This window comes from Triplophysa rosa, linkage group LG2 (genome assembly GCF_024868665.1).
Source record: "Triplophysa rosa linkage group LG2, Trosa_1v2, whole genome shotgun sequence".
In the NCBI taxonomy this organism is placed as follows: domain Eukaryota; kingdom Metazoa; phylum Chordata; class Actinopteri; order Cypriniformes; family Nemacheilidae; genus Triplophysa; species Triplophysa rosa.
Genome location: NC_079891.1, coordinates 18,837,317 through 18,863,709, shown reverse-complemented (window position 1 = coordinate 18,863,709; position 26,393 = coordinate 18,837,317). Strand labels below are relative to the sequence as shown.

The 26,393-nt window shown below is 38.0% G+C and overlaps 3 protein-coding genes across 7 annotated transcripts; all 3 read right to left on the bottom strand.

Annotated features, from left to right (window-relative positions):
- Nucleotides 1-139: 139 nt before the first annotated feature.
- Nucleotides 140-14,396, bottom strand: arhgap35b (Rho GTPase activating protein 35b). Its single transcript, XM_057361637.1, has 7 exons — nt 13,660-14,396; nt 5,851-9,798; nt 5,583-5,724; nt 5,186-5,263; nt 4,357-4,488; nt 4,083-4,188; nt 140-3,994 (listed from the first exon to the last, which is right to left on the bottom strand). Exons 2-7 carry the CDS (start codon nt 9,562-9,564, stop codon nt 3,628-3,630), a joined length of 4,539 nt encoding a protein of 1,512 aa, XP_057217620.1. The 5' UTR covers nt 9,565-9,798; nt 13,660-14,396; the 3' UTR covers nt 140-3,627.
- Nucleotides 14,397-14,872: 476 nt separating this feature from the next.
- On the bottom strand, nt 14,873-16,722 carry fxyd2 (FXYD domain containing ion transport regulator 2). Its single transcript, XM_057323890.1, has 6 exons — nt 16,293-16,722; nt 16,106-16,141; nt 15,690-15,764; nt 15,522-15,555; nt 15,392-15,439; nt 14,873-15,027 (listed from the first exon to the last, which is right to left on the bottom strand). Exons 1-5 carry the CDS (start codon nt 16,300-16,302, stop codon nt 15,415-15,417), a joined length of 180 nt encoding a protein of 59 aa, XP_057179873.1. The 5' UTR covers nt 16,303-16,722; the 3' UTR covers nt 14,873-15,027; nt 15,392-15,414.
- A 909-nt stretch (nt 16,723-17,631) lies between these two features.
- Nucleotides 17,632-26,252, bottom strand: tmprss13b (transmembrane serine protease 13b). 5 transcript variants are annotated; one of them, XM_057328064.1, is made up of 14 exons: nt 26,129-26,144; nt 24,128-24,380; nt 23,581-23,722; nt 23,122-23,235; nt 22,769-22,930; nt 20,934-21,060; nt 20,334-20,432; nt 19,766-19,809; nt 19,498-19,660; nt 19,226-19,395; nt 18,706-18,804; nt 18,463-18,605; nt 18,159-18,314; nt 17,632-17,972 (listed from the first exon to the last, which is right to left on the bottom strand). In XM_057328064.1, the coding sequence occupies exons 2-14, from the start codon at nt 24,167-24,169 to the stop codon at nt 17,958-17,960; spliced, it is 1,476 nt and encodes a 491-aa protein (XP_057184047.1). In that variant the 5' UTR covers nt 24,170-24,380; nt 26,129-26,144; the 3' UTR covers nt 17,632-17,957. The 5 variants fall into 5 exon arrangements, with proteins under 5 accessions (XP_057184047.1, XP_057184052.1, XP_057184075.1 ...); XM_057328069.1 differs by lacking the exon at nt 24,128-24,380 and having other exon boundaries at nt 26,129-26,252; XM_057328092.1 differs by lacking the exon at nt 26,129-26,144 and having other exon boundaries at nt 23,821-26,120.
- Nucleotides 26,253-26,393: the final 141 nt, after the last annotated feature.

Below are 26,393 nucleotides of genomic sequence, written 5' to 3'. Positions count from 1 at the left end.
GTGTAAAAATGTAATGTCATACATTAAGACATAGGCTATCAAAGATTGTTCAATATAGTGTCATAGCTATGAAAAAGCACACCATCAACAACGTTTAAGAAACCATACAACACACATAAAATGAGAACACTAGTCATGTAACAAAATTGATTTATTGTTTGTTGTTGTTGTTTTAAAGCACCCCTGACCCTCTTTCAACACAGGATCATTTTGTTACGGTTTTTATCATTCGTCATAATTCAATCATTTTTACCAGACTCATATTTTAAATACTGAAACCAGAAAAAAGTCTCCTGGTAAAGATCTTCATTCATGCATACTACTAGCCTAACACTAATATTATTTTTTAATAAGAACCAAAAGACAGCACCAATACTTTTATATCGTTTCTTCATAATAAAACAGGGTTTTTCATGTTCAAGCAAAGGCTCCGTGTTTTGCGCTGCTAACACACAACCAGGCTATTATAGTTGCACAAGTTATAAGCCACATAACCGCCATTCTTTCAGCTAAAAATCTCAACGCCCTTAAACAAACGCATCTTTATGTAAAACATTAAGGTTGTCTCTTTCCAAAATTAAAGGCAACAAACTTCTCACTACGGAAATTACTGCTCTGCTAATATAAATGAAAGGCACCAGGAAGGGGGTGTAATGTGGTGGCATAATATGCACACAGGAGAGAGCGTTAGATCAAGAATGAATAGGATCTATACAGACCCTTTCCCAACAACCATGCCCACACTGGAAAAAAAAAGCATCAAATCATGTAGGGTCAGTTTTTAATTTTCTCATCTCTTTCAGAAATCCTGATTTTACCAACGATTTATCACCAACAGATCTTTAAAAGATTAGAGCACATACACACACACAAAATGTCATTTACTCACCTTCATATCAATGTCAACCCATATGACTTTCTTCTATGGAACACAAGCTAAATCTTTTTCTTTTTTAAGTGTAACAGAGTATGTCTCAAAGTGTTTCACAGGATCATTATATATAGCTGTGGAACAACATGAGGATGAGCAAATGGCAGAACTTCAGTTTTAGGGTAAACTAGTCTTTTCATTATGAAAATGTGCTAATATTTTCTGGTCAACAGCCACATATCTGCTGATGAAAATGTGAGAAGGGTAGCAAAACATTCATTCACAAGGAGCAAAGTGTCAAATAATTACCATGGGCTGACACCATGTGTTTAAATAAAAGAAATACAGCTGAACCAAGTCAAACTTTTAAATCTGGTTTTGTAGAATTTAAACACAAACCATGTAAAAAATTATCACACCCAGTCATTCTGACAAAGCTCTGTTAAATGGCAGCTACTTTGAAGCGTGAGAATTTCATGAACCTTTATATACACAATAAACAATCTAAGGTGGCAAACTAGAAACTGTCACAACTACCCAAGAATTGCCTCCAGGTTCTTATTAGTAGAGTTATTTTTTTGATTCCAGGGTAAAAACATTCCACCCAGAGTATAGGTTAACTAAAAGCATAACTCACTGGGCTGTTGCTAGTACTTCAAATTACTGTTTTAAAATAAAACAAGGAAAGCAAAAAAACATTCAAATTTCCAGATTTTTTTCAGTTGTAAATAAAGTCTAAAACAAAGTAAAAACCAGAAGCTCTATTTTTACATAAACACAATAAGAGTACAGTGGCATTCCTGAAAGGGTCTCATTTCATTAACCATCTCTGTTAATCATGATTTTCTTGACTAATCACACTACAGCTTGAAGAGAACTTGCATTTAGGTATAACAAAAATGGATGGCTGTAGCTACGAATTCTAGAGTTCTCACACTGTTCGCTGAAAATCACAATATGAAAGGAAATTGTATACTTCAAGTAACGCTGAAATAACTTCAGGTTTGTTCAGCCTGGTAGAAAAGCAGCAAATACACAGAAAGTGGATAACAAGCAAAACTGCTAAATCATTCATTATGGGTTGAGCACAATAAGTGTGTTTGTCAAGTATCTGAGTTGACATGCTCTTCCCCATCCCAGTCATGAAAATATTTACAACTGGTGTTGAACCCTCATCAGCCACATTGCACTACTTTGGTACTTCAGCTTTTCTACCTTGGCTGGATAGAAGCAGGAAGCAGTGGCATTTCAAGCAAAACATACAGTATTGAAGAATAAATCCTTCATGGTTCAAGAGTAAACGGTAATATTCATACAATCTACACACAATGAGCTAATGAATCTTTATACATAATGGATTTGTCCAGAAGAGTTTAGACAGAACATGAGATGGAAAAGTTGTCATTCTGATCCAGCTACATGGAGATGACAATGAAGAATTGTGTCTTAAGGTTCATAAGGTCCAAACTTAAGACTGTACAAAGTCCAGGAACATACTAACAGCAGACATAGACATACTAATGAACAAAAAAACCACCAAGAGTGAATTTACGTCTAGGACTTAAATCTCAATGAGTCTTACCGCTTCACATTCACCTTGAATGTTCAATGAACAGTGGCAACAAGTAAAACCAAAAATTATTCAGTGTTGCAGTTCAGACAAAAAGTGCTTTAGATCAAGTTAAAACAATGGAGTTTTTAAAACAGACAGACTGGGCAACAGGCCTTCAAGAACTCATGTTTTTTTAAACCGAATCCAAAATTAAGGTGTCAGGGTTTTGAATAGCTGATTCAAAGGCTAAAGTTTAAGGGTCGGAGTTAATCTGCGTTCTCCGTGATCTCAAGCCCCTCAACAGCGCTCACTGAAGAGCATTCCCCTGTGATATCACTGCCATTTAAATCTCAGCCTTCAAAGGAAAGGGCACGCACCCTGCATTAGCTGAATTTATGAGCAGAGATCCACAGGAGCCATTCAGCAAAACAAATCCTCATCAACGTCACATTCCGGCTTATCAGGTGTCAAAACTTCCAAGTGTTGGAAGCAAGGACAAATGTATCCTGCAAAATGAATTCTCTATTTATCTTTTCAGAAATGTTTTCAGTAATAGAGTCCGTTTAGCTTAATGAGGCATGGGATATGAATCAATGATGAAATACGGTTGCAGCTAATGTGATCTCATTCATTTAAAAAAATGTTAATTCAATTGTTCTCCCAAAACATTTTTTAAACAAAAAGCTGGACAATTAGTAAGCGCTTCGTAATTTTTTCATGACTGTAATGTCCTATACAACAGTTTCATATGCTGTACAGGTGTATTCAGAGAGAAAAGATATGGGGGCAAAGATCAGTTACTGCTATAAAATGAACATAACCGAGTACTGAGAAGCAAGAGAACAGCAAATTTCAAAAGTCCTGTTCATTTCTTTTCTGATTAGAGCATCTTTATACACTCTGATGTAGTTTATGTCCATAATTTTCAATGTTGACATGGTGATCTCAAAACACCAATGTTGGTTACACCGATTGTTCAGATAATCGCACAGATGTTCATCTGGTGTATGTTGGTATTATTTGTGTCACTCCCAAACAGAAGTACTGAAATCCCAGTACACTTTTTTCACATATAGCACTGACCTAAACAAGCTATGTGTTAAGGGCTTTGTGTAGAATATGTACTGTATATGTAGCTGTGTAAGCATGCATTGTAGTTTGTGTGTCGAGTTTACTAAACTGCAGGCCACTTTTCCCCTGACACTCATAGCGTTTGTGGTTCTGTAGGGGCTGTGTGTGGGCTCTGAGGGGGAGAATGTGGGGGCGAGTGCAAAAGAGGGGAAAAACGTGAGGTTGGAGGGCAATAAGAAGGTGCGGCTGTGGGGGATGGGGGCAATCCAGAGGGCACCAGCGGTCCAGCGGGTGTGAAGAGGCCAGTGGGTGATTCAGCAGGAGGTTGGTTGTAAAAGAAGAAAGCACACTGATGAATAAATGTCTCGATGATTGTCTGGTAGGTGCGAGTAGCTGTCAGAGCATCCATAGAGGTGAAGTCTGGCCGCATCAGTGTTGGCCAGAAACAGATGGACAGATTTTCACTGGTCATTAAGTTGACTCTGTTCCACTGACTAACCCTGGGAGAGGATGAGAAATAAAGTTTCAAGTCTCGCCCTTGTATCTTATCCCAAACAGTTAGGAAATGCAGTAAATGTGATTCCATACTTGTTTAGATGGCTCATAACATATTTGAAGACATCAAAATTCTCCCTGGGAAATCGCCTCAACACATCCTTCATGGTGTGCAGCCTCTGTTCTCTGTCATTAATTTCTATAGACAAAATTTTGAAAGCCTGATTATTCCACAGCCTCAGACAGGCCTTAAGGTACACGACACACTATTTCACATTATTAACTAAAATAATGAGGATTTAAAAGGAGAATTCAAAGCATAGTGTCCAACTTACAAATTTTGGAAGAAAAACAAATTCATTCTTACTGAACGCTTCTATCAGCTCCACCTGTGAGCTATAAGGAATCAGAGGATCCGGCAGCTCTGAGAAGAAACCTTTCAATGCCCCGGCAACTGTGTTCACAGTATAGTCCTTTTCCACTAGATCCAGATTGTGGTCTATTAATTAGAGAAAAAAAAGAATGAATAAACAGAGTGGAAGAAGGAGAGAATGTGAAGTAATTATCAAAAAAAAATTGTTAACAGTATGTTTCAAAGACAAATATGTTTATTTTATAACTCTTTGCCTGCCATTGACAAGATTTTCTGTTATGACACAACGGTTCCATATAATTTAGACGTTTCCCATCATTTATGCAGATTTTTAGTAGGGGGTGGTGTTAAACATCACCTGCAAAAGGAACATCATTTACAGATCCAAAAAAGCAAATGCTCTAATTTGATCACTTTTGTACATCTAAAGTCTTTGACAATTTTCTTAGCTATTCTCAGTTTAGAATGTATTTTTGTAGAAACCTACCCAAACTTGGGAAGAAATAAAAATGAACAAATAAAATGTTTTTTGTTTGTTTGTTCAATAGCAGAGGCTGTTTTCTCTCACTTAATACATTGTATGTCCATACATTCATTAAAAAAATTCTGGGGGGCCATGACCGTTTTGTGTAAAAGATCAAAAATGCTTGCGCTGGCTTGCAACTTCAGTAAAAAACACTGAAGGAGAAAGAGTTAAATGCACATTTTCAACATTTTGTACAAAATAAAACTAAAAAACAAACATCATCATGCTAACAATATACAGTAACCTAGCTACAACAACCCACAACAGTTTAACACCCTAAAAACATATTCAACATACCCTGTTCAAACTGTCTCTGCAAGGTCTCTATCTCTGACTTATTTCCACTTACTCTGTAGATACCCTCTGTGGTCAAACCTTGGGAGAGTGAGAGACGAAGCCAAAATTAGGTATAGGTTAAGTATGCTGTGCTTCAGGCTATTTAACAAAATGCTTAATATGATCAATTCTAAAATTACCATTATAATTACAAAAGCATGACACCAGTTAGAAAAGAAACAATAAAAGCAATCAAGTGACACATTCTCAATAGTATGCTCGGGTGTCATTTATAACAGCCACAGCCATTAGGCATCTAAATTTATCCCAACATTGTGATACAGATAAGCTTATATGGTGTTCTAATCACATCTCTGATGGGGTGAGTATGATGGTGAATTAGCAGAAGTAAGTGTACCTGTGGCTTCAATATAACGGATACACTTGTCAATGAAATGTGGAATAGGTCGTTCAAAGGAAACCACGTTAACCAGAGGCACTCCAAAGTAAGTACTCTCCAAAGGCTTAGAGATTGAATGACGAGGCTTTTGTCTTGTTTTCTGAAATACAAAGACAGCTTCATTACAATTACCTATCATTACACTTTAAAAGACTAAGGGAGGTTTGTAAAAAGAAAATGATCACAATATTAAAAGAGGCATTCAAACTAAATAAATAAAACTCACTTTGCCTGGTCGGCGAAGACTTTTCAGTATGTTCCTCTTTTTGGGATCCTCTCCTTCTTCGTTAAGTATGTCTCCCTTCAAACCTGAAACATCATCGTCTTTTGACCTTGTAAGTGTGCCAATCTCATCATCGCTACCAATAGAAAAGCTGGTGCGGAAATTGCTGAACTTCCCCAGCCGTTTGGAACGATCACGGTAAAGTCGCGGCTTCACCCTTGCTGCAGAGAACTTGCGACGTCTTTCCAAAGAGCTGCCATCCCCTTCACTGTCTGAACCATTGCCTCCTCCATTAGAGTGCATCCTATTGGAATTGCGGATGGTAATGATTTTGCCCTGTGTGCTGTCATGTGGCACAGAGTAAATGCTGTCCTCGTAGTTGGACCGTGGCTTTGATACAGCATCCACTGGCTCAGCATAGTCTGAAGGATCATAGTCTCCTCCAATTGGCCATGTCACATTCGATGTAAGAGACCGCCGATGGCTGACTGAATCTATATAGGGGTTGAAATTTGGTTTTCTGAGGTCAAAAGTGACACTAGGTTTGGGCCTTACTTGAGGAGGGATTTTATTGTTTAGCTTGTTCTCAAAGGTGCTAAGGTCAGAGATTACAGAGAATGTGTCACCTGAGTCCAAGTCAGGCAGTTTGAACCCGCCATGAGAGGTGAGTGTGCCATCATGGTAAGGCGGAGAAGCTTCCATGTCCTCCTCAGAATCTAACAGCATTGTGACTGGGCTTGGGGAGCCACAGTGTGGAGAATACGCATTCTCATTTGTGCTTGAGGCTTCTGGAACATTTTCATACATATGACTGGCCTCAACAATGGTTCTCTTCTCTAACACTTCTGCAAAAAATTGTTCCAAGAGGTCTATTTTGTGTAGTCCTCCACCAGGGCCACAGACTGTACTACAAAAACGTCCCTCAATTTCATGGGCCAGATCCTCACCTTGGACTAAAAACTCGTGAGCAGAGTCTAGAAGCTCACTCTGAGTTTCTCCCACTGCAAGCAGTTGAACAGGGATGATGTCTTGAACTTCACATAAGAAGGCACACAGGGTTTCAAAAGAGGCCTTGCGACACGGCGAGTAAACAGCAATGTAACCATGCACCAACCTACTTTTACGTGTGGCAAAAGCAGCATGGTATGCCATAAGTGATAGCTCAATTGTATACTTGTTGCCACCAACTGTCTGTTCCAGCAGCACTGCGGTGCCACTTGCCTGGGGAGAGGTCGGCTTGCAGTGCTGAGGGAGCAGGAATGGCGCAAGAAGTTGATTAGTGTCATAAGAGTCTCCACACATTAGGCACATGACAATACGCAAATCAGCCTCTGGGCTCCGGTCCTGCTGTAAGTCTCTAATACATGGAGGCAGTGGAGGTGCAGGTGGTGAACCGCTACGAAATGTCGAAGTCCTCCTCATTTCAAGTAGAGATTTCAAGACCTGATTGATCTGCCTTTCGTTCACATTACGACCATAGCCGCTGCCTGGGGAGGCAGGTTCCAGGAAGTTACTTTGCAGTTTTATTGATACCTGTTGACCCTGTGATATTAAAGCTTGGGCAGTCTCCCCACCAATGTCTCCTAGTCCTCCAACACCTCTTTTGGTTATTAACAAGAGTGAGAGAGGAAGTTGAGCAATATGGTTATCCCTTCTGCCAAGCGTAGAGTCTCGCAATTTCTCAATACTTTCAGCAATATATGACAAGGATTCTTTTGAATTGTACAAACACAGGCATCCGTGGGGAGTGAATGTGGCTGTATGAAACGAGTTAACAGGAAGTCTAACATTGCCCTCAATGGGTCGAAGGACAAGCTCATACATTCTACCTTCAAGCAAGTAATGATCATCATTGGTACATAATGCCCGAATCTCATTGGCCAGTTCTCTTGCTAGACCATCTTTGCCCAGGATAACAAGATTAATCCTATCTATCTTTACATCAGTCATATGTGACTTTCCAAAAAAAGGGTATTGTGCAGGGAAGCACAAAGCTAACATTTGCTCAATTTTGTTGTCAACACAGTGTGGGCAGCTGGGGCATGTTTCCTTAGTAGGGTGATACACAAAATGGATGTGCTTTAAGACCAAAGCATCTCTCTCAGCTTGCAATTTCTGCAGTGCCTTGAAGCGTTGCTCTTCCCCCAAAACTTCTTGAATTGCTCCCATCTTTTCTTTACTAGGTTTGGCATCCACTTCGAGTTCATAGAAAAGCTCAGAGTACTCCAGTAGGAGCTCCTGAAAATCCTCTTTCGCCTTGTCTATGATTGCTTTTTGGTGCCGGTTATAAATGTCCAAATATTCTGGCTCCTCAAGCCACTGGTAAAAGTCTTCGTTCATGATGAAGCTGCGAGCCTCCTCCCAGGGCTTGCCAGGGGTAACAAAGGGTGAAGATGCCAATTTTGCTTTGAACTCATGACGCATCTGGGCACGCTTGCATTCATTGCGCAGGTGTTCAAGGTGTGCATCAAAGATGATTTCAGCAGCTGTTGTATCCAAAACATCAAAGGGGATGCGCTCATCCTCGATGTTGTCAAGATGTGGTGTGTCTTCCCATGGTGCATCCTCCAATACCACAAACCAATGGTCAAAGTCTTTTTTAGACTCCAGGACCTTCTGCACCCCAGACCAGCTCAAATGCTCAATTTCATCCAACTCAGACACCAAGCTACTCAAGGCAAGTGGTAGAGTGCTTAGGTATCCTTTGCGACGCCTTTCAATGTGCTCCTGCTTCAGACGGTGAATATGTTGCTGAAAAAGCTTTTTTGCTTTACCTGTTCCTTCTAGAAATACATACTCCTTGTATTCAGGTGATGTCTGCATTCGTCGGCTGATGTTGGGCCAAGTTTCTTTGTGATTCTTAACAATGTGGTTCACCAACCATTCATAGCGGTCCTTCGCAGAGGCAATCAGTTGACTCTGATGTTTTAGTGCTTCAAAGTAAGGTATGATTTTGGGCTTACCTCTACCCTTATCTATGAGCTGGATCAAGGTGAGGAAAGCCATGTCAACATTGACATTAGACCGCGCGGAAGTCTCGACAACCGGCAAGTTCTTTTTTGTAATGGCAAAAGTATGAGAATCCTTAATGTATCGCTCAACACCCTCATCACACTTAGTGAGAACCAGTACGATAGGCTTTTTTGTCTTGCTTAAGTGATTGTACAAGTTGTTGACAAACTTCATTTGATCATCAAAGTTGCGATTCATACCGCGACTCACATCGACACAAAGCAGAAAGCCATCCACCTGCAACTTGCCTTCAGGCATTTGCTTTTGTTCAAAGTCCTGTTCTAGCCCCAACTGATCAGTGCAGAAGTACATGAGTTTTTCGGCAGAAGCCAGTTTGGTGGAAGCAGCTCTTTTGATGTAAGGCTGCAAAGCTGTGCTTCGATGGGGCTGGAATGTCTGGTCATCGATGAATTCTGTCTGCTCGACAACATGCATCCTACTTTCTGCACCATCTTCCAAAACTCGTCCCACCTCTCCCCAAAACAGGAAATGGTCATTGTTGACAACCCGGCCCCCAAAATCACTGGTGCTTAGCACAGAAGTGTGATCTAGATGGAAGTCGTCCGCACTGGGACGGACAAAGCGGTTACAAAGGCAAGATTTGCCGACTCCACATTGTCCTTTTTCCTTCTCAGTACCCGACAGGCCAACAACAACGAGGTTGTAGATAGGCATCCGGGATTCTTGCTTTTTAGCCATCATCATCGTATGCAGGCATTCATCTTGTTATGCCCCAAAGTTTGACAGTGGCAGACTCTTTGGAACGTGTCCATAAAATGTTAATCAGGGTTTATGATTTACAACTGAGGCTTTGGGGACAATGTTTCAATCATCCTTTCAGGTCAAGAAAGCGGCTTGCTCAAATTAGTGCTGACCAATCAGAGATGGTTACAAGGGACACTGAAGAACTGAAAGCAGAGGCAGAAATTGGGGTTTAACCTAAATGAGAAAGGAAGAGAGAGAGAACAAACCAATTACTGGCAAAATTGTGTGCTTCATTTGCCCAAAAGGCTGTTTGCATAGAATGTAGCATAAAACAGAATTACCCTACATTAACACTCGACCCTTTCAAGTATCTTTGTATTTCACAAATAACACTCAATAGACTTAATATACATTAATATGTAGGCATGCACCGATACCATTTTTTAAAGACTGAGTACGAGTACCGATACTTTCTTCTGGTACTCGCCGATACCGATACCTATAACCGATGCCTGTATAATGTACAATAATGTTAATAAACCAGTATCTTACTGGTACATTTGTTTTACTTTTGTTTTTAGGTCTACTTAAATTTAAGTACTATTTTTAAATTAAGTTCAATTTTTTTATGATAAGTAGCACAATTTTACTAGCACATTTACTTCAGTTTGCTATAGTAAACAATGTACTCTATGGTCGAATGATAAAAAAATTAAGGGGGGTGGTGTGGTAAAATGTGAGTGTATTATAACTTGTTCAAGTAAACCGGACTTTTATTTTGACGGGACGCAGCAAAGAGCGTTGGTTTAAATCAACCGGACTTTTATTTTGATGGATCTCCACAAATGGTGTTTGTTTATGTCTTCGTGTCCACCTGCAGTGAAACGCTGGCGCTGAAAGCTTCACAAGCACGATGCGTTCAGGTTTGGTACACGCAACTGCACCACTCTTTCACACACATTCACGCAAAACAAGCAGAATACATATTTAAACAGTATCTGAATATTTCGTTAGCTGTTAGCGGTTCAGCGCAAATTTCTTGTTAGGAAATAATACATTTGCCAGATTCCGTGCCATTCCGTGTTGTACAGCAAATTCTGTTTTTATGCCTGGATTCCTCGAGTCTGTCTGCGTTTTCCGCATTGCGGAAATCATAGGGCTCTATGTATGTCACATGAGGTATCGGTCATTGGTATCGGTGTGTCATTACGAGTACGAGTACATGAGCTTGGTATTGGGCCGATACCCGATACTGGTATCGGTGCATCCCTATTAATATGAGAATATAAAACAAAAAGCTAATTTGAGTAGATTCTTTGTCAGATCTTGGTCTGAAATTGATAGGCTACATATTGCAGCAGACCTAAATATACCTATAGGTGAATTACAGAACACTTAAACATTACACACAATGTGCTGCAAAAAATGCAATACGATGAACCTGACGTACACACTCTTGATTTAAAAAGAACTGCATGTCTACCATATAGACCTAATTCCCATACATTAATTATATGGTTATATTATATATATGACAATATATAAAATGAAAAAATAAAATGTTAATAATATTTTATTTTATATAATAAATTTGTATATTTATAATATAAAACAGCATACGAGAGATTTATCTTCATTGTTAGTTTTTTTCTAAATGTCTGCTGTCAAACCATAGGAAATATATTTACGATGTATTTGTCAATATTTACTTGTATATTTAACATAAATGCCAATTCAATGAAAAGGATTTCTGAATACATGCTATATATATATATATAAAAAAAGCTGATAATTAACGGCTGACATCAATTGTGTTGCATTACATTATTTACATAATAGTATCCTGTTTATCAATTAAGTTAGTGTGTATTAATTTCCAATTGTTTATTTTTGTTTATTAATTTAATAGGGTTGTCAAATGATTAATCATGGTTAATGGCATCCAGAATAAAAGTTTGCGTTTACAGAATACATGTCTATGTACTGTGCATATTCATTTTGCATTTATAAAGACAAAAACATGCACATGTATATATTTAGACGTATTTATTTATATTTACCAATGATTTAAATAATATACAAACGTTTAATAATTTTTGTATCTTTTTAGAAATATGCATGTATTTACATAAATATGCACAGTACATAGACATAAATTATGCAAACACAAACTTTTATTCTGGATGCGATTAATCGTTTGACAGCCTTATAATTTAATAATGATGCTGGTGCTTGCCTATTCCAAATCTTTTTTGGTTGCCAGGGTGTTGCTATGTTGTTTCTAAGTCATTCTGAGTGGCTTTAAAGACCTTTGCTATGGAGTTGTCCTGGATGGTTTCTTTACAACCCAAGTCACATGGGAGTACTCCAATTCTATGATCGTCTCATTTGTATATATGGGTTGGGTTGTTAGGCAATGAACAATACTGAACAATACCATATGCAGAACAGTGCATCATAGGGTATACAATATATATATATATATATATATATATATATATTTTAATCATATAAAATATTTTATATTAAAAACATACTGAAAAGCTATTACATTGAAACCTTACTGAATTTGCATGTGATCAAAGAGCAAGATCTAACAATACGCACAATGAATCCAATAGGCTGATAGTTGTTATCTGATCAATATTATTGTTCATAAACGGCTTAAAAATATTTGTAATATTTTCTCATAACAAAATGTTATACCATATAACGAAACGTGCGCTCAGTGTTTTATCTAATACAGATGCTTTATCTAACATGTAGTCGTTAACATCAACACTAACTTCAAGTATATTGTAATTATGAACTATGGAAAACATAATGGTAAGTTTAAGATGTTTTCTTTACATTTCTTTAAAGATGCTACTTAGTTAAGAGTGTACTGTTAAAAATGTTTTGAATTAAAAAATATAAAACAAGTTGCATTACTGACTACATAACATTTTCCTGGTCATCATATATGAAACACCTATTAAACATTATGCGGATTAATTAAATGATCATAACTTAACTGCACCAAATTCAGTTAGTTTAAAATTTTGGCTGTTTGAGTTTTTCCTGGTATTTTAATAGTCACTGTAACTTGAAAATGCTGTTCTAATGGCAAGACGCAGAGAAAATTGTATCCAGCGGCCTTGACATGATTTGCTTTTTGAAATCCAAGTAATATCTAATGCTGTAAATTAACAACCTCACATTATACAGATTCGGTCTGGCTCTACAGCTCAAATGTGATCCCCAACCGGGTCAAGTGCAGTGCAAGAGGGTACTACTGACAATGTCAATTGGTTGTTACATCTGAGTCTATTAGCTGCTCAGCCTTATCTTCAATTAACATACCAATCTTAAACCTTAAGATATGCCAACCCTTCATTTGCTGTAGCAGCCTACTGTGTTGCGAGATGCAGACCAATATGGATTTAACACACATCAATATCAAACGCTTATCTCAACAGTTATACAGTACTGCATAATGTGACTGTATCCATCTCACATTCTTCATGCAAATGAGTCTGACATGAAACGTGAAACTTAAAAGCAAGTGATGAAGCTTATCCGCCCAAAGCATAGGCCTTGGCATAGCCCAAGCAAGAAGCTACGTAATGCGTTTGTCATGGTTTAAAACTGTCTCCCTATAAGCGGTTCAGCTGTCCGTGCTGGTCGGTGGCATTTTCCCTACGTGTATAAATCAAACGCCTCTTTAAATCAAGGCGAATAATCTACTATTCTCTTCGTATGGGCAGAAACACACAGTTACAACTGCAATTCTGTCCAGCGTTACACAGCCAGTGATAAGCTATAACGTTACACCACGTGAGAATATAGTCTGCCAACTAATAACGTTCTGCGATTATAGATAGAAGTTGTAGTATTAGAAGGAACCTTATTAGATCTTAGTAGGCCCTGTGCATGAAATACCGAAAGATAAATCAGTTTTCAGTACAACCAAGTCGCTGCATGCACAATAGCGATCACTCACTTTTAAGTATTTTTTTACTATAATTTGCACTTCCCTACTTATTGTAGCGATTCGATTAAACGACTCGGTCTCGTCTAATACTCGTTAAATGAAACATCGGGGAGAATACATACCAGTGCCATTTTCCGTTGCCTTCTGAATCCCTCTTTCCTCGTAGAGGCCAACCCGGATCGGTCGTGTTGTTAAAAAACAACACGCTAACTTTACATGGAATATAAAATCCTCGGGGGGCTCTTTGACTGCGTGTTTTAGTGGCCTGAGGCTTGCGGTTTCAAGGAATATTTTTGTCATTGGCAAGTTACAGAAGCCGGTCTGAAAATCCACCGAATGCTAAACATATCCAAACAAAGAAATGTCCTTTCTTGGAGACCCGTTGTTTCCGAGGAGTAAACTGGCTTGTTTTAATACCTTCTTCCGGCCTAACCACGTTGGTTTTGATAAATTAAAATGTCCTTTGTTGTGGTCATAAAATGCTGATTTCACCGTGTGCATACAGCATGCAGCGATGCCTTAACAGTGACACACAACATCCAGTTTCGTAGTCAAATCACATGCAATCTGGGCCGCGCGTGGCTTTAAACGTCAAGCATTGAGCGTGAGGGCGAAAGTGTTTATGTCCAAATAATGGCGGTCCATCCACCCGAACCCAACTCTGAGTGTGCCCTCTTTTGCGCTCCCTTTTTGAGGATAAAAGAGTGTTACGGAGACAGCCGAGACTCGCCCAGTGGCGCATGGACAACAGCACAGCGCTGAGCCAATTACAAGAGCTGAGCTCGAGCACGCGCACGAGATCGCATGCGAGCCAAAGGCGAAGCAGCATCCTTTCAAGAGTGCTTGCTGCTGAAAATGACAGTCATCTTATATGCATTTGTAAAATAAACTGTACAATGCAAAACCTTAAAATATATAGAGTAGCCTGCTGGTATAATGACAACTCGAGAAAATGTCCACAAATCTTAAAAAGATAATTCATCCAGAAATGCACATTCTTTAATCATTAACTCACCGTGTCACTTTAAACGTATGGTTTTCTTTCTACTGCAGAACACAAAAAAGAAATTTTGAAGAATGCTGGTAACCAAACATCACTGACCCACCGCCCCACTGGTTTTTCATTGAACAGACACAAAACCACTAAGACATGTCTAAAACCTCGTCTTTTGTGTTCCACAAAAGAAAGAGTCATACAGAGATTTTTAACCACATGAGGGTGAATAAATAATTAAAAATATATCATATAATTATAATGATTAATAATTATAAAATATAATTAATTATTAAGTGATCTTCACAGAAAGGACAATTTGACACATCGTTTTAGGATGACAGCATGTTTATTGTGATGGTGTAGCTACAAACATCTTATCAATTGTTAGAAAGTAACAATGCTCATTAGAAAAAAATCTACATGTATTTTTACCTCAAGTGATCATAAAATCATGACCACCATTGGTAAAATAATTTCATGATGTGCCCCATACCTGCAGAAGACAGAATAAAGAAAATGCATTTAGAAGTAGAATAAAACAGGAATCTTTACCATCAACACACCCTTCATCTGTTTGACCCAACTGTGCTTGCATGGGTCAAATTATTGTAATAAATAATTTGCACATTAAGATATTCAAAACATTTTGTAACAGGCTATCTGTTGCAGAAAAAAGTAATCAAACAGCAAGATAAATCAACTCTTTAAAACATTTACTATGACCTATACAAATGACCTTCAAATGCATATTGTCACAGACAATAATAACTGGAAAAAATAATGTAATCTGCATTTAGCAGTTACATTGAATAGAATGATGAATTTTCAAAAACATTAAAACATGTGTGCTTGCTTACAGTGTAGGTTAATGAAGGAGATGTCATAGTTCACCATTGTCCTCATGCCTACAGAGAAGACACATCAATTAATTACCGTCTCTCTCTTTCTCTCTCTCTCTGTGAGTGTGTGTTTAATATTGTGTCTTACTTAGCTGCTTTGTTTCCACACTTGAGTTTTTTGCCTACCAGAAGAAAAGATATGATCATAAATAGAAGTAGGCTATATACATATACTGTACACATATATGCCTATTAGTGCTTGCAGGTGAGGAATGAAGATTTTTTGGGACTGCAAAAATGTAGTCACCGTACTTACCAAAAATGATTGCCATGCCCAAACAGAACAAAACAGCTGCAAAGATCAGCCCACCTCTTCTGATTAATTCATAATCTAGTGAGCACATACATAGATGATCACAAACAACATAAACCCACACCTCGTGATATTGTAAGACTTTGTTTCAATAGAAGCAAAGATTAGATTGGAATAGAAGAGATTCAATAGAATCTCTCCCTCTCATAACGGATAGCAGTACTTCTAAATAATTCATGTGTTTTAAAGCAGGTTCTTTTAACAATATTTTGCCCAGTAGTGAGTATAATGTGATATAAGATGGCAGTGAATGAATAGTGTCCAGACTCAAATCAATACATTCATGTGAGCTTTGAAATGTGAGCTTGTTTTACAGTCATCAGTTAGCATAAACAAGTGTAACTATCAGACATTCTTACCATATGTGAAATCAGCATCAGAATACTCAGGTTGTTCTTAAAAGAAAACACACAGGGCATCAGGTTATATATGGTAAATATCCTATCGTTTGTTTGAAATATTCCAAAGTTTACATACAAATGTTACTTAGAAAGTCATTCTTTTATTTTGTCCTACTAAAAATGTTTAAAGTTGAAATAAACTTACCCACTCCCATCGTTGGTAGCAATGGTCCAAGTTCTCAGAGTTGATAATTCCACAACTATATGTATGTGAGAGAGAGGACTTGAGCTCTTTCGACTCTCTTATGGTGGATTTGTTACTGATGTAACAGTTGACACACCAGTGAGAGGTACAGAAAGGAGAGTGAGCGAGAGAAAATGAGAGAGAGAAAAAGAGAAAGAAGTATGTGTTTGGCAAATTAATAACCTTCAAACCCTTCCCACTGACCTGTCTTATCCAGTAAACTTCAAAATAGGCACACAAAAGCCTTTAGGGCATTCTTAATATCTAACCATTAAGCATTGGTGAAAGTAACCTTGCAGTCAGCTGACAAGGTCTTTCAACTCATCAAGAAACAAGCAGGACCATGAGAGACAGATTCAGAATCTGAAAGGCCAGACAATGTGATAAAAGCTGACAAACAAAACTTATTTTGAAACTATTTTGAAATAAACATTTTGTAAAGTAGACTATTCATGCTAAAATTATAATTAACAAATTAATTCGAGCTTTTGAATAGATACAGTATGTGAGGTTCCAGTTTTCTGTTAGTTCTGTTTCAGTGGGTAGTTAAGAATTAATTTGTCGTTTCCTGGAAAAACACATGAAAAAGTGTAAATACATAACGAATCACTCTAATTTAGAAAGAGAAAATCCTTTTAGCAGATAATTATAACAGATTTTTAAGAGTTATTATTTATTATCAAATAAAAGTAGAGTCTTTTAATCTCTGCTTTCTGCTGTCAAAAAACAACTGGTGTGAGATTGCACTCTATCACAAGTTAAAATATAAATCTCAGTATAAAAAGGGGTTATGTGAGTATTTTCCCCAGTTTATGACAAGGGTCAGCATTCTTTTCAAGATAATTTTTTTTCTTAATGGACAATACCGATTTGTTAAAGTTTTAGCTTAAACACAAATATAAACTTTACTGCCTACTCCATTACTGTATGGGACTTTAGTTCAATATGCTGTTCAAATGTCTATACAGTAAATACAGAGAATGACATTGATCTTTCTATGTAACACAATATCCAGTGCAATAGTGACCTCACATCTAATCGTAAGTTTAGGTTTAAAGGGATTCAGAGAGCAATATGAATGGATCAAGTGTTAAATTCCATGCATACACTCTGAGATTCCTAATTGTCTTGGTAACCACTGAAACTATTGATGAACAACCAAACCTGCAAATAAATATGATAGTCATGTTAAAAAGCTCCTCTGTAATCTGTTTACATGTTTATTTTATTGAGTTTTGTACCCCGTCAAATGTATTGCATTCTGGTCCTGTTACACCAAAATGTAGGCTACTATAAAACAAACATAATAATCAACACATTTTTTGTGTCCAATTTTTTATTTTTATAAGAACATCTTCAGAATGATTTCTTTATTTACAAAATTATGAAGTGTTAAAACAGATCACAAAAGAAACTTTAAATAATGGAAAACAAGATACAACATAAACATTCAAATTCTTTCATCACCTACTCTCGTTCTAAACTCTGTCCTAAAGTTTTGGCATGGCATGAGAGTGATGAGCGAATTTTCATTTTAAGATGAACTATTTTGTATAAATAATAGTAAAAGTTTTTTTTAATGTGTGCACAAGGTCGAAAGTCATTTGCTCTTCTTGATCATGAAGGTCATGGTCGCGCTATCTGCAATTCAAAACGTTGAGAAAGACAGATATAGAAAATGCCATTAAAAAATGACAATTAGCCGTAAAAAAACGTCTTATTTTGTTACTTTAATCATATGTAATTGTAATAAATAGCAAAGGCTTTATTTGTATCGCCATACGCGTTTATAATATTAATATATACTGTATGTTGCTATGCGTTTACCTGCATCTTGCTGTGTATCCAGGGTAAAAAGCGCTCTACGTCAGTATAAACACCTGGAAGGTTTTTCCTTCCACAGCCAATTCCCCAGCTTGTTACACCTGTGAGATACCAGCGACGATCATCAGCCTTACACACAAGTGGACCCCCACTGTCCCCCTGGAGAAAAAGAAAAGAAAGAAAGCAGCGGTGCGGTGAGCTGAGCAACAAATGTTAAAAATCTGCAATATACTATGTTACCAAAAGGTGGCAGCATTTCCACGCGACAAGAGCGTGCGTGGGTTTTTTCTGTGAGAACTTGTCTAACCTGGCAGGAGTCTTTTCCTCCCGCTAGAACTCCCGCACACTGCATATTCCCAGTGATAGCTCCACCGTAAGCAGCAGCTGCGTTGCACGTAGATTTGTCAATCAAGTTCACTGCAACTTCCATCAAAGTAGGGGAACTGCTGCCTGCAAACACACAGTTGCAACAGTGGGGATGAGACCAGCATTATAAAGCATGCACAGGTACACACATACACACAAAAATCCCCAGAAAACATATACATACTATCGCCTTCTAGAGTAAGTCCAAAACCAGTTGTCCAACACTGCATGCCAGTAGGAAAGGTTTGGCCAGTCACAGGCAGGCAGATTGGATGTATATTACCTTTAACAACACACAAGCCGAAGCAATCAACATTGTAGGAACAATCTTTATGGGAATAGGCTATACTATATTAAATAATTCACTCTTTAAGAAAGGGTGCTTCAAAAGGTGGAATGGTTCTTCTATGGCATTGCCGTGACGAATCTTTTAAGCACCCTTGTTTTTAAGATTGTACATTTCCATATATTGGAAACAAGTGCGTATATTTTTCAATATATGAAAAGTGAATTCCTTATGTATTATATTATATATTCTAATATTGCTATATATTAACAATGTATTATTCTATAAATTTTTAAATATATGTTAAATTATTGAATATATTTACAGATAATATATACATATTTTCTTCCTGTAACCGCAGGGATACAATTGACCCTGCTCATTTATCCTGTGGGAGAGTGTGTTTATAGAAACTCACTGATTGATGTCTCCAGTTTTAGCAAGGCAATGTCATTGTCTTTCGTCCGAGTGTTGTAGTTTTCATGTAGAATAATTTGCTTTAGGTAATATGGGTTGGGAAGGTTGAGCTGGGACACCAAACCAACAAACACTCGCCAGTTACTAAGCTCCAGGATGCCAGGTATGTCTCTATCAAATAGAAATTAAAGCAATTTTTATTCATTATGTATGTTCACTTTCATATATACACATAGTATAAAGGTTTCTGTATAAAGTAATGTGTATACTGACTGGGGGAAGCAATGAGCAGCTGTAAGAATGAAATCCGGGGCCACCAAAGTTCCCCCGCATATGTGAGAGCGCCTGAAATGAAGACTGGCCTGCCATGGCCATTGACCTTTAGCAGCCATAGCTCCCCCAATGATCTTTGTGTCAGTTGGTGGTTTTCCACAGTCTGAAAAGAGACAGAAAGGAAAGAGTGAGGAAGAGAGTGTTTAGACACAGATACAGTAGTATCATTGTTTTGTAGCAATAGCATGCAGTAGGGCAAAGCACTCACCGCTACACCGCAGAGACACAACCTTCTGATCAGGACACTGCTGACTACAATTAAAATAAAACGGAATTAGTTACATACACAATAGACTTGTGACTTACCATATCTACACATACACCGATTGTATAGGTACATATACACTGATTTAATACACATTTTACACTTATTTTACATTTTCCTAATCTAATTACACCTTTTCTAGATTGTACAGTATAGTTATAGAAGTATAGAAGTTACGTTTTGTGAACTTGGTGTGTATGCTGGATTGTGTTCTATATCAGAACTCAGTATTTTTGCCTTAAAACAACAAAGTGTGCTGTTCAATAGTTGAGAGAGCCAAAGAATTGGTTAAAAAGTCAGTTTTCATCTGTTAATGCACCCTCACAATCATACTTATTTTATAAATATATTTATGAATAAATTTCTACAGAAAGATGTAGAATAGATTATTTTTTCTATCTTTTCACTGATTGATATAGATTAATCTCTATTTTATTGGATAGTTTTGTTCTTAGTAGTTTAAACTTGTGTTTTTTACTTTAAGATTATAGTATATTGTATTTTACAGTACCTGCTCACAACGCTCCCCTGGATAGTGTTTGTAAACTGGCCATTGTTCACACTTTGAACAAGGGACAAGCTGGTTGGCACAACACCATTTTCAAAACTCCTGTAAAGCATACAGACAAATAAAAATATTGTATTCTTAACTATGTGCAATGTGACAGTTGGTGTAATGTGAGGCTCTTTGTTACAGAAGTGTGTTCACAGACATCAAAATGTATAAAAAAGATTACATTTTGAACATTTTGGGACTTGTTTTTAGAAAAGAAAAGGTTTTATTTACTAGGTCAACTGGAATGCAAAAACTCTCAAAACTGCCCAAAACCTTTCCAAGAAAAAAATTCCAAGGCGACAAAATCAGGGATGTTAGGTTTAGGCTTAGATACTTTTTGTAACACCCTATTATTTCTCTAATTTTAAGGACAAGCTATGTTTAAGATATATTGTTCCAGAACCAACATACATCACAGTGATCAATGTTAGACACAGGGAACTGCAGTGAATTTCATTATCTTAGCTTGAAAATTATGGCATCTACAATACAATATGTGAGATATACCTTTAAATACCTACAGTATATAGCTTCATGAGTATGTGTTACACTTACTCTTTAAAGCCAAGCTGTTTGCAGGTTTGGTCACCTATGCTCTTACTCCAGCCCACTGCACAAACAGGAAGGAAACTTCCAGTTTTAGAGGTCTTGACCTGCAATTCATTTGCGTTTCCTAACTGCACTATAGAAAGAAACAAAGATTTAAGGCATATCATTGTACTGCTGTGTACATTTACGCATTTTCTTGTAACGTGCAGTCCAGAAACACAAAGTAAAAATGGGAAAATGGATCTAAATACAGCGAACAAATGTTTAATAAATCCAAAACATGAAACGGGAACATGAACTTGGCAAGACGAGGCAAAAACAATAAACAGGACAAAAGCAAACTACACGATAAATACATACAGAATAACCAACCACAACTATGGATCTATCAGCACGTTTGTTATGTCTATGCCAAGGCCATGGAACAATTGAGGACTATGTGAGCGACTTTGTTGAACTGAGCAACCAAGTTAACTTTAATGAGGTAGCGTTGGACATTTTTTTATTTTGGGCTTTGTAAGGAAATCTCTCAGTTAATGCCACCTCATGTCCCACACTGGTCTCTGGAGCAATACATAGACTGCGGCTGAATGGATCCCCCTTCACTGTAGGCCAGATGGAAGAGGAAGCCGTCCCTAAATTTTTTTTGGGGGGGCGGTAGGCCTCAAGTTCCGCTGGACGAGGAGTCGGGCCAGCCCTGGAACCCTTCCAAGCCAGAAGCCGCTTGTAACATGGCCGCCAGCTCAGAGCATGTTCACAAGATGGCCGCCAGTCCAGAGTCATCAGCCAAGATGGCCGCCAGTCCAGAGTCACCAGCCAAGGTGGCCGCCAGTCCAGAGTCACCATCCAAGATGGCCGCCAGTCCAGAGTCACCAGCCTAGATGGCCGCCGAGCCAGATTCACCAGCCTAGATGGCCGCCGAGCCAGATTCACCAGCCAAGATGGCCGCCAGTCCGGAGTCCGCTCACAGGATGGCTGGTTCGTGGTTCAGGTGTCTTATCTCTAGTTTGGCAGACACTCCACTGGTGTCTGTGTGGTTGGCTAGTGTTCCAGTGGTCCCAAGTCCGGTGGTCCCAGAGGCAGCTGGTCCTGAAGCTCTGCCCTTGGAGTCTACTCTGCCGGTGGTGGTTGCTGCCTTGGGGTGTGTCTGGGTGGTGCACTGCTCTTCCGTTCCGGAGGCTGCTGACAAGATGGCTGCCGTTCCAGAGGCCACTGACAAGATGGCCGCCCTGGATTATACAGTGCTCAGTGCCTCTGTCAAGGTGGTCCCCGCAAATCTATGGCGTCCAGCCCTGCCTGCCACGCCCAGGCTTCCAGCCTTGCCTGCCCCGCCTCTGCTCCACGGCCCAGGTCCGCCTCTGCTCCACGGCCCAAGCCATGTCCCCCTTCACGGGCCTGGCCATCCATCCCTCCCCCATTCCATCTCCACTAATCCACCCTCCTATATTGTTGGGACTCTTTTGTTGGGCATCTGGAGTCGCCTTTATGAGGGGGGATAATGTAAGGTTTATGTGTGTTTTTTCATGTCTTTTATTTTGAAGTTGTTTTTGTAGTCCTGGTTTCATGGTCTCTGTAGTCTTTTGTGCTTCCCTGCCCTGATTGTTTCCAGGTGTGCCTTGTTATCTCTGATAGTCTTGTGTGTATATACCCCTGTGTTTGCCATTGTCCTGGTTGGTTATTGTGTGTATTTATCGTGTAGTTTAGTTTTGTCCTGTTTATTGTTTTTATATATGCTGTTAGAATATGAACCATATATAATTTCTGAATCAGATTATAAAATATACTGTGACCTTATACAAAATTTTATATTGATGTGTAATTGTAATGTGATTGGCACTGACCACAGACAGATTCATCACTGCCTTGAGAACAGTCTTTCTTTCCATCACAGTTGACTTTTGATGCGGGGCATGTGTCTGTTATTTGCTCTTTTTTTGCGAAATTCAAAAGTGACGGTCCATAACGCACTGCAGGAAAATGTAAATTTGTAAACATGCCTATATCTTTGAATAAAAAGAAAAAAAATATTTGAATATATATATATATACTGTATATATACTGTATATAAGATGAATAGAAGAATTCCCTAGGCAATTAAACCCAACATTTGCTCTATTTAATGATAAAATATGTAAAAGAGTACTGGGAACAGGACAGCACAAGCTTGAATATTATGACAGGAATTAAAGCTCACCTCCAAATCCAACGGCAAGTACAAGCAGTGTCACTATGATGGCAGAGCCACCACTCCTTCCATAGAAACCCTTTTTGCTTCTAGATGAGGAAAAGTTTCTACTCTGTGATAGGACTGCATAAAAGACGCAACAATGACAATTTGCTCTAAACAATAAGTTAATTTGACATTTATTGAATTTACTTGACACGTATGAAGAGTTTGTTTCCAAAATGAGATAACTCAGTTTTTAAAAATAGTCTAAAATCATGTTTTTTTGTGTGCATTCCAATTAATATCAATCAAACTGCAGTTGGTTTGTTTTGATTTAAGCCATCATAGCTAAAACAAAAAATACAGCTAACTAACACAATAAAAACATGATTTTTGAAATAATTATTTTTTTTGGAGTCATCTCATTTTGTAACCAAACTCTTCATATTTTTTAAAGATCTATGGGAATACAGGTTACAACAGTACCTGTTTGAACTAGATTAGGTGCAGGTGTGTGGGGTATTTGTTGAGATATATAGTACGGTTGGTCTTGTGCAGCCTGAATACCCGGATATGAAGGTGGTGGCGTGTTTTGATCCAACATGTAGTTATAATGAGGATCCCCATTCTGGATTCACAAAATAGATTTTTACAGAAGAGGTTGTTATGTCACAGAGATTTAAACAGTTCAATGTTATCTGTCACATCAAATAAACGGTTACAAACCCAGTCAACAGGTATGTTCCCCCATCTTGTGAGGACTTTTTAGATATTACAATAGTTTATATTGTTCATTTCCTGTTTCCTGTTGTAGTTCTGAAAGCCGAACGTGTCCGAAAGCTTAGGCAGCTGACTGGTTGCCTGGCTGCCTAATCAGGCAATAATTTCGGAGACAGCGTTAGCGCACAAAATTTTACTTGAATTTTAAATAGGGAGCGTCTTTTTAACAACCAACAATATAATTGGAAACTACAATACAAATTTCTCATTAGAAATGCAAACAAAAATTGTTGAAAGTGAAAATTAAACTTACATTTATCCAAAATTGTGCTCCAACCGGTTTCTCTTCCTCCATTTAATTTTATTTATTATTTCGAGCTCAATCCTGCTCGACCAATCCCCTTCCTCGTGCATGTACTGTACACACAGCACTGTGGGACATCGAAGGCAGTGAAGGATACATCTGCACTGTCTTTAAAAATCAACCAGATGGAAGTTTCTCATAAAGCAAGGGTCCCCAAACTTATTCCTGGAGGGCTTATTCCCGGGACCAAACCTGGGGACCCCTGAAGTAAAGCAAATATTGGACTCAGACATGCCTTGATGCCTTCCTGCCTTGGAATGCTGCCTCCGAAGTATATTTTGAAGCTTTCGGGCGCAGCCTTTGTTTATTAGTTTCTTGTTAATAGTTTCACCCAGGTGTGTCTAGTTAGCCCTTGATAGTCTTGTGAATTTAAACCCTTGTGTCTGCCCTGTTTTTTTGTCTGGTATTGCTATTTTAATGTATGTGTCTTCTGGGTGGGTTCTTGGTTTGGTTTCATTGTGGCTTTAATGAACTGTCTTTGTTGGGATCCGGCCCTATAGAGTCCTTTCTATTACATAAACAGTTACATACAGTAACTACTGCCAGTCAGAGTTCATATGAATTGTAACTACATTTGTGACTCATAGTCTTATATTCTAGACTTCTACTTTGTTGTGGAGTTAATGACAATATTCTTCTAATATTTCTGTTTCTTTTAAAATGTGTTTTTTTTTATTAGGTTTTGTTAACAAAAACATCAGGCACGACAACAAATTGCATTTTCCAACTTCAATAATTTGTCTGAGACCACCTAGGACTAAAATATAAGAGGCACTCACTCAAACTCGCACAGTCTACAACACAGTAATGTAAAGGAAGTGTTATTTTGCTCTGCAGCAAACTGAGCAGTTCATTCTTGTGGTCTAGCCTAAAAAATGTGTGAGTGATGCACATTTTCCATATTCAAATGCGTATTAAAATGACCCTGTACAAACATGCCAATGTACAACTGAAATCTGAAGCTATTGTGTTCAAAACCTAGTTAAAACCTTTAGTTTATAGTTTATGAATAAATACACTTCTGCGTTTTTATGGTTACTATAAAAAAACTTAGGCCCAGTTTCATAGACAAGGCTTAGCCTAAGCCAGGACTATGCCTTAGTTAATTTAGGCTATTTGAGTCGCTTTTATTAAAATGCCTTAGAAAAAAGCATTACTGATGTGCATCTTGAGACAAAACAATGGTACTGACATATTGCAAGATATGTCAGGGCAAGTTATTTTCAGTTAAGACAGCTCAAAATTCATTTTAGTCTGGGACTAGTCTTAAGCCTTGTCTGTGAAACCGGGGCTAAATTTGCAAAATAGTTAATGACTTTGAAAGGCTTTTATTGACCTAAGATGTTCTCAAATCATGCAAGAATGACGTGAATCATCCCACAATTGCAAAGTTCATGCCATTTTGAGTATTTTTCATAATGAAACTAGACACTTTTATGTGCCTGGATGCCTGCTGAAAACATACAGTATGAAGACACTTTAAGCTTGATATTAAAGACAGTTGTTTTTACCAATACAAAACTGATGTACAGAATCGGTGCTTCTTTCAGATCTTGTCCTCTCTAAAAGGTCACAGCATCTAATTGAAGCATGTTTTTTATAAAACAGTGAATCACTCACTAGTCACATGTATACACCTCAGATAATTCTTTCTGTAACTTATTCTGCTAACATTTTTTATACAATGCAAGCTGCATGTAATTATAACATTAGAAAACAATAAAAACCCTAAGGGTCACTCAGAACACAACACATCTGTAACATCAACATCTGAATGTAATTGTAGTTCTAATCACTCTACATTCAAACAAACATCCCTTGTTAACACAACGTCCACAAATATGATATAAGCATTCTCCTGATAAGGAAATGTTCATATCTGTGACCTTTCAATATTTGTTAAAAACATTTTGTGACATTACATTACAAAAGGTTTTAAAGGATTCATACCTGTGTGTATGCCATAAGTATTCCGTCTGAAGAGGATCAGGATTGTACCTACCTCAGCTAAATAATCTCTCTCTATCTGTAATGTACCTGTTAGAGGAACACAACTCTTACATCATTAGGGCAGAACTCACCCTGCATTAACTCGCATCTCTCTCCTGTTCAACTGGTTTGACAGGCACATATTTCCTAACTTGTCCATAGCAACGCTACAATGCAGACACACACATAAATGTAGATAATGAAATTTTCCATGAATTGACTTTAT